This window comes from Vicia villosa, linkage group LG6 (assembly GCF_029867415.1).
Source record: "Vicia villosa cultivar HV-30 ecotype Madison, WI linkage group LG6, Vvil1.0, whole genome shotgun sequence".
In the NCBI taxonomy this organism is placed as follows: domain Eukaryota; kingdom Viridiplantae; phylum Streptophyta; class Magnoliopsida; order Fabales; family Fabaceae; genus Vicia; species Vicia villosa.
Window position 1 is genome coordinate 84,445,570 of NC_081185.1, and position 12,468 is coordinate 84,458,037.

General features: G+C 31.2%; 1 protein-coding gene across 1 annotated transcript; it reads left to right on the forward strand.

The window, feature by feature from the left end:
- The first annotated feature begins 278 nt into the window (after positions 1-278).
- On the forward strand, positions 279-863 carry LOC131614023 (secreted RxLR effector protein 161-like). The gene has a single exon (XM_058885653.1). The coding sequence runs from the start codon at positions 279-281 to the stop codon at positions 861-863; it is 585 nt and encodes a 194-aa protein (XP_058741636.1).
- Positions 864-12,468: the final 11,605 nt, after the last annotated feature.

Here is a 12,468-nt window from a genome sequence, read left to right on the forward strand (position 1 = left end):
GACACGAGAATTTGAAATGACGGACTTAGGTCGAATGAGCTTCTTTCTTGGTCTGGAAGTTCGACAAGAAGAAACTGGAATTTTTGTCTCACAAGAAAAATATGCAAAGGACATTCTGAAGAGGTTCAAAATGGAAGGTTGCAATCCAATCTCGACACCAATTAGATGGGGGGGAACGTGTCGAAGCAAACAAATTTCGAAGCTTAGTCGGAAGTCTTCGATATCTCACATGTACTAGACCAGATCTTTCTCTAAGTGTCGGAATCTTGAGTCGATTTATGGAAGAACCAGTTCACTCACACTGGAAAGCTTTGAAGATAATTCTTCGTTATATCCAAGGAACTGTGTCACTTGGAATGTTTTACTCAAAAGCAGAAGATTACAAGCTAACAGGTTACTCCGACAGCGATTGGTGTGGAGATATAGACGATCGAAAAAGTACATCAGGATATGTATTCTTTATGGGAAACACTGCTTTCACATGGCTCTCAAGGAAGCAACCAATTGTAACACTGTCGACATGCGAAGCAGAATACGTGGCTGCATCATGGTGTGTATGCCATGCTATATGGCTTAGAAGATTGTTATGTGAGTTAGAGCAGAAGCAGGAAAATGCAACCATAGTGCAAGTCGACAACAAATCAGCAATCGAACTGGCGAAGAATCCAGTGAATCATGAAAGAAGTAAACACATCGACGTACGTTTTTATTTCATTCGAGAACATGTGAAAAATGGAAGCGTCGAACTGAAGCATGTGGCAAGCAAGGATCAAGCTGCAGATATTTTCACAAAACCATTGTCGAAGGAGATATTCGACAGAGGCAAGATAATGCTGGGATTAATTGACCGAAGGAGCATTTAATTTATGGGGGAGTTTTGTTGGATAAATTTAAATGCAGTCTTGGAAAGCCAAAAGACAGATTCTCTAGGGCAGACAAACTTTCATAGGAAATAGTTAATCATTAACTGTTATGTCTATTTATGTTTCCCTGATCTCTATATAAAGACCCTCTCTTTGTAACCTAATTTTTACTTTTGCAACAAATCCTTTGCAAGTCAATATATATCAGAAGAGAGTAGTTTGATCTGTTACCTTCACAAACATTCTGATAAACTCTTACCATCAGAGGCAAACTCTCTAAAGTGGTGTTGACAGAAGGAGGAGGGAGGAGGAGACACATATGCTGGAGTGGCCTTTCACAGAACATATCCTTCTAGAGCCTCTTCACAAGCTAAAATACTTGTCTTTGTAAATCCTGCAAAAATCATCATGATAATAGCAAACATCTTTGGCATCTCGCTGATACTTCATCAACTTAACAAATATGTCATCAATTGTCTTCAAAGCTTTTGAGATATTAGCTTCGGTAGAGCGAATAATATTCTTCTCAAGAAAATACTGAATGAAAGATGTATAGAAAAGAGGACACATCTGATTTTCCTTGCAAATTTTAATATGGTCCATCATGACTTGACCCAATTATTGATTTCTTTTTGAGTAAAAAATAACCTTATTAAGTACACATCATAATCATTGAACCTGGCCTAATTTTTAGATTTCCTTAATATAATCTTTAGAGACACCTAGTGAAGCAAGGGCATTTGGCATTTCATTTGGCTAATGTGAACATTTTTAAAATCCAAATGATTTTTGAATGGAGATTTCATAAAAGACTCGACAAACTCAACATGCCTAAAATGTGGAGCTTTCAACTGATCAACTTCCATGATTTTGAATTCAAGACCTAAATACTCCCAGAAATTGTCATGAGAAAACGAAACAAATCTACAACGGAACTGACTCACACGACCGCCTGTGGTTAACTTAACATTGTAGTAAAATGATTTGACATGGTTGGGACAAAATTTCTTAGATAGTCTTAAAAACTTCAACAGGTTGTGGTTCTTAAATGGCTTTATAAAATCCATTTTTAAGGCAACTTTTGCTTCCTTTGTAACAAAATACTCGGCTGCACGCGGCTTATTCATGAACAATTCAAAATAACTTTTTATTTGTCTTCAAAGATGATATGACTAACTTTGTGAACCAAAAAAAATAATGTCTAAGCAGGCGACGAAGATGAACCAGTAACTTAAGCAAAATTACGTGGAGAAAAATCTTGAGTTTTTAGCCTGGATGACTCTTTATGAGCTCTAGTCTTTGTTTTCTTTTTCTTAGGGATTTTAAGAGGAAAAGATGAAGAACTAGGATGCTCACCCTTTGTCATACAAACTCTTAAAACCTTCCATTGTTGATGATTGATGAAAATGAAGAAGGGTTTGGATATGAAAATGGGTGAATAAGATTGATAATGATGTAAAATGGGTGAATAAGATTGATAGATTAGATGAGTTTAAGTGGGATGACTGATGAATGATTTTTGAAAATTGAAATGGTTTAGTGTTTAAATGAAAATAATGATTTGAAATAAGAGAAATGATGGAAGGTTAATGATGAAATATGAAAAGGTGCTCTTTTTAAAATTGTGAAGCTAAAACGAGTTTGATTCAAATCTAGGAGAGTTTTTGTTCTAATAAAAAAAGGAATGTTTAATTTGATGTGAGTCAGGCTTCAGTTTGATTTCGAATGAGAAATGCCTATTTTCATTTGAATCAAAGATAAGTGTAATTTACATCAGGATTCGATAGGTGAAATTGTGAAAACTTACACACTTTTGATTCGAGTCAGGAAGATTGTGATTCAAATCAAATTGTCAAATATTTATATGATTCAAATCAAACTTCTCCGTGATTCGAATCATGGGCGCAAAAAGAGAAATTTTTGAAAATTTGAAAAATAAAGATTTTTAAAAATTTGTAAAATGATTTTATTGCATAATTAAAAGATTAATGTAATGAAAAAATTGTTTTAATGCACATCATAAACATTTAATGAAAAATTTATGCCAATTAGAAATACATGATGCAGATGAATCACTAGTACAAAAATGTTAATTTACACCCGTTTTTTATTAAATTTACACCCATTATTTTTAATAAAAATCGGGTGTATATCCACAGGGTGAGAAATGTCTAACGAATTTACACCCGTTATTTTTAACAAAAATCGGGTGTAATTGGGCGTAATTATGTTTTTAATTACACCCTGTTTTAATAAAAATCAGGTGTAATTGGGCGTAATTATGTTTTTAATTACACCCTGTTTTAATAAAAATCGGGTGTAATTGGGCGTAATTACGTTTTTAATTACACCCTTTTTTAATAAAAATCGAGTGTAAATGGGCTTAATTACGTTTTAATTACACCCTGTTTTAATAAAAATCGGGTGCAAATGGGCTTAATTACGTTTTAATTACACTCTGTTTTAATAAAAATCGGGTGTAAATGGGCTTAATTACGTTTTAATTACACCCTGTTTTAATAAAAATCGGGTGTAATTGGGCTTAATTACATTTTATTTACACCCTATTTTAATAAAAATCGGGTGTAATTGGGCTTAATTATGTTTTAAGTACACCCTATTTTAATAAAAATCGGGTGTAAATATGTTCTTAATTACCCCCTATTTTAGTAAAAATCGGGTGTAAATACGCCATTTATGAATGAGCAATTATATCTATTTACACCCTATTTCATAAACACCATTTAGTTATATTTTATTTTCAGTCATAATATTGCAAATACTATAAATTCATACTTATAAAAATCATATTTTAACTTAAGTCAAAATATTTTTAATATTAACCAAAAAGTATACAAAATCATGTGCAGTCATAATATTTCAAGTACATAAAAATTATGTTTTAACTAAGTCATAACACTTTCTTCATATATAAGTTTTCTTCTTCTTCTTCTTTGGCTTTTGTTTTGGCAACATTTCTATCTCCTTATCCTCTTCAACCATTTGCATTTGATCTGGTAGATTTTGCTCCTCAACCTTTTGATCCTCAACCTTTTGATTTTCAACCATTTGCAAAAATACTTGTGCCCAAAGTTGCCGAATATGGTCGATTGTCTCTTTTTCATATGGTGACGTGTCTGTAAATATCTACAAGTTCAACATATAATAAATTAACAATATTAAAACAATAATTTACATGTTTTTCAATAAATACATGCAAGACGAAAATATTTTAAATTATACTACCTCATCGAATATTTCAACAATGGAAGTATCAACAATATCAAACATGTTCTTCATTACATAATATCCACACGCCCATCCATTGTTTTGCTGATGTGTCTACATATAAGATACAAAGCATATTAATACTGAAATATAATTATAATGAAGCATATCATTACGAATTCATTCTCATAATATCAACAATATCAAGCAATTACCTTGACAATCTTCCAATTAGGCTTTTTTATTTTCAAAACCTCTTAATAACTGATATCCTGTTACAGCTCTGATAAAAGAAATTGCAGCATAAATAACTTATAAATATAAAGTTAAACGATACAAAAATGAAGTATAAATAATGTCTCTTGATTTATATGTTTCTTACCCCTCAAGTATGTTCTTAATACGTTTCTTGGGTTTTGTGTTTAATGAACAAAACCAAAAGATATCATTATCTTGGGGACAAATAACATACAACTGCCAGTGATTGCTGTAGTTTCAAAACAAGTGTTAGAATCATTAAAATTCAAATATTACAAAATAACATTAAAAAAAAAAACAAAACCTTGAAGGAAACATGTACTTACTTATTTAACAATGGTCCTAAGTAACATTTTTTTGACTCGCTATCCAACTTATCTTGTATGTAAGATTTAATAGCATTGGGATCTCTAGTGGTAATTAGTGTCCTATTTGGATCAAGAAACCCAAATAGTTCACTGACATTCTTAGAGATACAAATGCCATATAGATATCTGAAATGTTGAAACAAATGTTAATTTATAAATGACACATAGAAAAAAATGATCAAAAATAGAATACGATACTTACGAGCACCATAGAGACAAGATAGATGTGGAGATCCATTTAACACCAGAAACTAATTCATCAAGGTCTCGCCTATCAATATAAACTGATAATTCACTTGTTTCATGAACCAAGTCTAATGATATGGAATCTTCCTTGAATTCTTCAATCTTTTTAAGGTAATCTTCAGAAACAGTGATGTTTTTTATCTCTTCTTCGGCCTTGCATTCTGCTTCACCTTCCTGTAAGCAGTAGTTTAGAGCAAGAGCACACAATGTTAAGCACACAACTAACCAAGTATAGTAACATACTTGGTTACTATACTGTTATTAAGATAATATTTAGTTACTTAATTACTCCAAATAAATTAGTGCAAATCATAATGCTACAAATGGGTATATTTAGCAATAACAAGTGTTGTATATAAGAGGTAAAAGGATGCATTTACTACCGCTAAGAGCAAAAATTAACTCATTGTAGTCAATAAAAATGTGACTGTTGTACTCCTAAAAACACAATTATACAATACCCAATCTAGTGAATGACAGCATACCTGCTCGGGTGGCGGAAGAGTGTGCTGTTCGTGGTTTCTCCTAGAAGTAGATAGATCCCTCAAAGTACCCTGCAAAATTTCATTGTCAGAATGCACAACTACTGGCAGCTCTACAATTAGAATCATTTTGATGATCACAAATAGCAAGAGAAACTATAAAATACAAGTTGCTAATTTTTTTTCAACTACTCAAGCCTTCAAATAATAAAACACAGGAAAACATACTCTCAAGTCTCAACAACAAAAGGTTAAACTATAAAATAATCCAAGTTGCTAATTTTTTTCAACTACTTTAAAACAATAATGCAGAAACTAATATCTACTTCACTAGTAGATTCGCTATAGCCACAAAATATAGATGTTAATACATCAGCAATCACATTAACTGATGAAATAACATGTATTTTTTTATCCTATATATTACTATTCATAGGGATTAATTAGAATAGAGTCAACATGGTAAGCAAGTAGCTAATAAAAGTAATTAGTGCAAATCATAAAATAATCCAAATGGGTATATTTTACTATTATTGGTTAGACCAATAATGCTACAACAGTGGCAGAAATCACTGCAGCCACAAATTGTAGAAGTGATTAATACATCAGCAGAAGCCAAAACCGAAACTGATGACGACAGGCAACTAAGAAGAAAAAAGATACGTACAAATCAGATTATTTTCAATGACCCCCACATGGGAGAAATTCCCCTAACAAGTAACTATCTTATAATATAAATAAATATAACCAAGATTACATGAAAAGGTTTATAGACTAGAGTAGTTAGGAAGATAATATTTTTCTAGTTTGAAAGAGTTGAGTTGAGACATATTACATTTTGAAAAGTTAATAGAATTAAAGTTTTGTTCCTTGTATTATACTATGCTAAAACAGGTATTGAAATTGAAAAGTTGAGCATATTTCTTTTGTAAAGTTGAGGCATAAAATAGAATGGTGATTTGAGGAGGTGAGGGCACGGATGTAGGGCTAGATTGTGCGCACTATATGTGAAGGTGGCAATTTTGAAAGCATGCATCCACTCATCCATCTAATCTGTTTAACAAGCTGGTGAGGGGGATAACAACTTTCAATATTACTGTTAAATTAACTAACAGATCCAAAAATGCTAAACTGGAATTGAGTGATGAAAGATAAATGAAAGCAACTTGCTTGTATATTTTAGAAGATGTTTGGATTGATAGAAATATCATGGAATAAAGTGATTAGAATAGAATAATGTAGTGTTCTAAGGCTTCTATTCTTTATGTTCGGTTAGGAATTAGGCGAGTTATTGGAATTATGTCTTATTGCGGTTGAGGAATACTTCTGATGCAACGGAGCAGAGTGAATATTGTTGTTGAGATTTGCTTATTACCAACAGTACTAACAGATCAAAATTAACTTAGTCAATTTTCATCGAAAATCAAAATTACCTATGATCTTCTAATGTTTGGTCTTGGATGAAGATTCAAAATCCAGATCAAATTAATCACCAGTGAAGCAAAGCCCAATTGAAATGCTGTAACTGCTGCTGGAAATGGATAGACTTTTAGAACCTAATAATACACCACCAATGCATAGATGAACAAAACATAGTTATCAAACCAAAGATTCAAATCATGAATCAAAAGACCTATTTCAAAAGATACATTAACAATAAAATCACAATTTTAAGCAAAGATAAATCACATGCAAACCTCAAAATAGTTCACAATCCATACCATGAACCAAAATATAGTGTATCATAACTCAATTTGAGATTCATGTCCAAAATACATACACATTATGAATTCATATCGACCGAGTTCAGTTTAGTATCGAATCGAACACTAAGCAACTAGTAAACCCAAATAAGAAAAGCAAACAAATATAAAAGTAGATCGGTACTGTTACTTCATTTTGGTAGATGGAATAGCTCTTCGAACACCAAATGTATGTAAGGCTTGCCTCAAGGCACGTCGTCAACTGGGAAAATCAGAAAAGTTAAGATTGTAAGTCCCTAGAGCTTCATAGACACAAGTTATGAAAAGAAATAAAAACAAGAAAGAAACAAAGAAAAGGCCCAGCAAAATCTATGCAGAAATAAACTTAAAGAATGCCAAAGCAATTACATATATAAACGAGAACAAAGAATTCAAGCAGGAAAGGGAATTTCATCAGAAAGCTAATCATTCCAAAAGAAAAGGCCAGCACTATCAACTAGTAACATTGATAGAATTGTCTTTTGGTACATAATATACTAACACTGATTAGCACTGAAATAGAAGGCCACAAACACATATCCAATCAAACAATACAAAGTTCCAAATACAAGGAAACTATAGTATGGAATGATAAAGTGATTTGAGGAGAAAGAACATAAGGAAAAAAAAAAGACTCGTCGTTTAAAGAACACTTCATACTCCATTTTCTCAACTAATACATGCTTATAAATAAAAATAAACAAACATTTAGGAAACAAGCAAATGAGCTTTCAAAGACTGAGATTTCAATCTACTTTTTTTCCATTCATGGACATAGAGAGGTACAGTTTTGATAGTGATGGGTTTAATACTTAAGAAACAGATGACCTGAATATCATTCTATCAATGAACTTACAAATGGAAAAAATTCAAAAGGGAAATCTGATTATATAGTTTATGTCATGGCAAGGTTTAAAGAAGAGTCAAATTTCCCCTTCAATGGTTTAGCAAAATCACCCACATCACTAAGAATCAAAAACAGAAAATGTGTAACAAAACAGGTCACATCTAAATATTTCAAGCACCAATGAGCTATTAAGTGAAAACAAAATCAACAACAACAAAGATATAGGATTGAAACAAACTCTCAAACTCATATGATGCTTCAAATGATATATAATAAATTAAGTCACAGATTCAGACCTGCCTTTCAAAACTAATTGAACGATGCTTGAGTAAACCCCTTATGAGTCTACACTTTCTCTGCAGGTTCTTCTCTATCTCGCACCTTCTCCCTTCCAGCCTTCATATAAAATTTATTTCACAGAAAACAAAGCAATGTCAAAACAATATAGTTTTCCTAGTCATAAAAGCCAATAGAACCTGTTTGACATGCTCAATATTGAATGAACAAAGCAATGTCACAGAAAAACTATCTAAAGTCTGAAGAACTATCTAATCAAGCAATGTCACAGAAAAAGAAAAACAAGTTCACACAAACAAAATTCATTTCAAACAAAATCAAGCAATAGGAACTAATTTGCGAGTATAAACCCTAATTCTTCAGCTACCAATGTCACTCAAAGTATAAAACCCCTAATTCTTCCTTACCAATGTCGTCACTGTGAAATGGTTTCCTCTCAGTTTCAGTGAGCAGATGAGCGGTGCGGTGTTGGAGAAGAAGAGAGTGAATGAGCGAATGAGCGAAGCCCTTTTCAGTCGTCACAGAAGCGAAGCGAAGTTGAGCGAATGAGAAAGGATTCACAGAAGCAACGCGATACACTTCCTGAAATCAAACTTCGCTGAAACCCGAAATCACAGAAGCAACGCGATGTGATGAAAACGATGAAAGCGATGAAGTTCAGAATTGATTGAAAAATGGGTTCGGCATGCACGATGAAGTTCAGAATTGATTGAAAATGGGTTCGGTATGCATGCGATGAAAAACTATTTTGGTTTTGTATATTTTAATAAATTATGTTATTAAAGAGTTTTAGTATTGCCACATAGATTATATTTAGACCCATTAATATTGCCACATAGATTATATTTAGACCCATTAATATTGTCACATAGATTATATATTTTAAGTTATAAAATTAAACAATTTTTTTTGTTTATATACAATTACACCCGTTTTTTAATTTAAAAGGAGTAATTGAAATTTTATTATAATAAATTTTTTAATTTAAACCCATTTTTAGGAAAAAGGGTGTATATTATAACCAGATAATACAAAAGTGACATTCTATTTACAAAATTGCCACCAAAAATTCTCAATTACACCCGTTTTTAGTAAATCGGGTGTAAATTTTAAAATTATATTGTATTATTTGTACTAGTGAATGCAAAATTATCAGATGAATGAAATTATTCAGATAAAAGTAATTGAACAAATGAATAACATTATGCATATAAATTAAAAAGAACAAATAAATAAAATTCTCGTATGAATGAGATGTGTCATGAACACATAGCAAACACGTACTTCAAACAAATAATATACCAAACACAAAATATAAAAATAAAAATTAGCCACTACTACAAGAAGATAAAGGAGAGTGGAACAATCATACCGATTCAATAATTTATGTCTTAACTTGTTGCATAATTAATGGTTAGTAAACAACAAAACTAATAGCAAAAGCACAATACGATCATAAATAAAGATTGGATATGTCTTCTTTTGCACGTCTGGTAAGAACAATTTTGAGACATTTCCTAACAAGATATCAAATGAAGTGAAATGACACATGCTTTGATAATCTTTGGTTGTCTTCTTATTCACTATTGATTAGCCACTTTATTACTTGAATTTACGGTTCAACAAAATTGCTTAATTTATTCAACGTTTGATTAGGATCTAGCTCTCTAAAATCTTGTTTCAAAAACTTTTTTTTACAAAATCAGAGTTTTTATGCACAAAATTTAGCAAATGGTTTTAAAAATAATATGTTTCAATGTCTACCAAAATTACACAAGAAAATAAAAAATCAACACAACCGAAATTGATGAAGTTTCTTTCGCAAGCAATACAACAAGGATCATAACTCAATTTTTGCACTTAGTTCATAAATTATTCAAATTAGATGGTTTTCCATCTAAAGATAACAGTCTATATAGTCATAATCGAAAGATCGAATAGTCAATGAACTAGATAGCATGATGTTCTAAAAGAAAAATCAACTTTAAACATATGATATTATGCAGAAATGTAAAATATGTTGGGAGAAGAAAAATGCACACCCGATCTATAATGGTTCAGCTTATTCATTCTCGCTAGAGCTTAATCCACTCTTCAATGGTTTCATCATTAAAAATTGTAGAATATTCCACTATTTTCAAATTTAATATACAAGTATTTTTATTAGTACAACGAATGATCAATAATTTGAGTACTACAAGCCAACTAATTTAGTCAGCAAAATTCTAAATTAACATTCGCATCAGTTAGAAGTAGAATACTCAAACTCCAAAACTTTCAAGATCTTTACTGATCTTGATCTAGTAGCATAAATGATGTGAGTATCATCTAGCAACCTTTTCTTATTATATTTTGAATATAGCATGATAGTAGCGAACATGAGGGCATGATTCATTGTCATTCCATCATCCATCTGATCTACCCACAAGGTTTATCTCAATAATCATAGTAATAAATTGCTCTCGAGTCAGGCTAGCCTATGGATTAATTTTGGGTTGTTCATACACTTGAATCTCATTGGACCTAGTTTCCCATAAATTAAGCAAAGTAATTGTAACCAGATTCATTAATTTTTAGGGGGTAGTGGTTTCTTTGGCCTCTTAGATAATAATCATTCCTGGTGATGTTAGTATTGAAGTGCTTATATTATGATTATGATTCTTTCTGATACGGAGGCATGCTATCACACTTTTTAGATAAAGCTCTTTGTCTTGTGTTATAGAGATTTTTGAAATTCTTTCACGAAAGGTGAAGTTTGTTAATTATAACAGCCACGGGAAGTTTTTCATCTAAAAGACATACCATAAATGAAAATTTCATTAGATGTCTTTCATTAATCATCTATTATTTGAGATATCAGCTCACAACATATTTTTCAAACCAACTTCCTCAATATAGTACTTCTTTTTTTAAAAGCATCTTGGATTTCTTTTACAACCTTATAGGCATTTTAATAATCATATAAATCATCGAGAAGTCTATTCACATTAATTATTTTGTAGAGATATTCATTATCATTTAGTAAGGCTACTTATATAGTCTTTTTTGTCTTGAGTGTGCGCTCCTCTCAAGGTCTCTGATTCGAAACCCGCTAGGTTTAAATTGCTTATTAAAAAAAAATTATATAGCCTTTTTGTCTTTTTTGATTTTTTCATTTGTTTCGTAAACAACAAATATGTCTTTAGTCAAGACAGTGACAACTTTTTTTCATTGTTAAAAAAAATAATATCTTTTGTGCAATTATTTAAAATGACTTATCTCAGTTAAAAGATTAGTTGAAATAAAAAATAGCTAAATTAGAACCAATAATATTCTCAAAAGACATTGAAGAAAAAATGTCTTAAAATCGTTGTTTTTGTGATAAAAGAATTTTGAATAAGTTTTTTCCGCTAAAGAGATTATTGTGTTAATGTGTGTACTAAATCGTTTTCTTAAAAACTTTTCGCAAACCTGCGCAAAATTTTGAAGCAGGTTTTCAGCCACAAATTTCCCAAATTAAAACAGGTTAGTTACATCGTTTGGTATTCTTCTAAATTGTAGGAACCTTTCTAGAGTCACACTCTCAAGTATGATACAAATATCATTCATAATAATTTTTCAAACGAAGATAAATTTTTCTAAACCGACTAATCTTTGTAGAGATTTCTCTAAAACCAACTTTTCTATGTAGAGAATAATAAACTAAAAAGCTTATTTATTTTATTTGAGAAGTTGGCTATTTAAAAGCCATGTATAACAGAATTAGAGAACAATCTGCACTAGCCTAAAAAATAGGATTTCCTAAAGACTAGGCAACTTATTAACAACACAGAAAATAACTCCTACAATCTAGAAAATAACTCCTACAAACTACTCCCTCCGTCCCACAATGAGTGATCCATTTGGAATACAATGGTGCTCAAAAATGAATGACTCATTTCAATTTTCAATACACTTTTTCCATTTCTACCCTCTAATTATTTAAAAGTTCACCATTTCCAATACATGATAAGGGTAGTATAGTAAAAATAATATTATCTCTCTTACTTTTTTTACATTTTTCTTAATTTGTGCGAAATGGTGTGCTGGGTCACTCATTGTGGGACAGAGGGAGTAGGCCATTAACGTTAACATCTAAGTAGATTACTTAGTTTACTT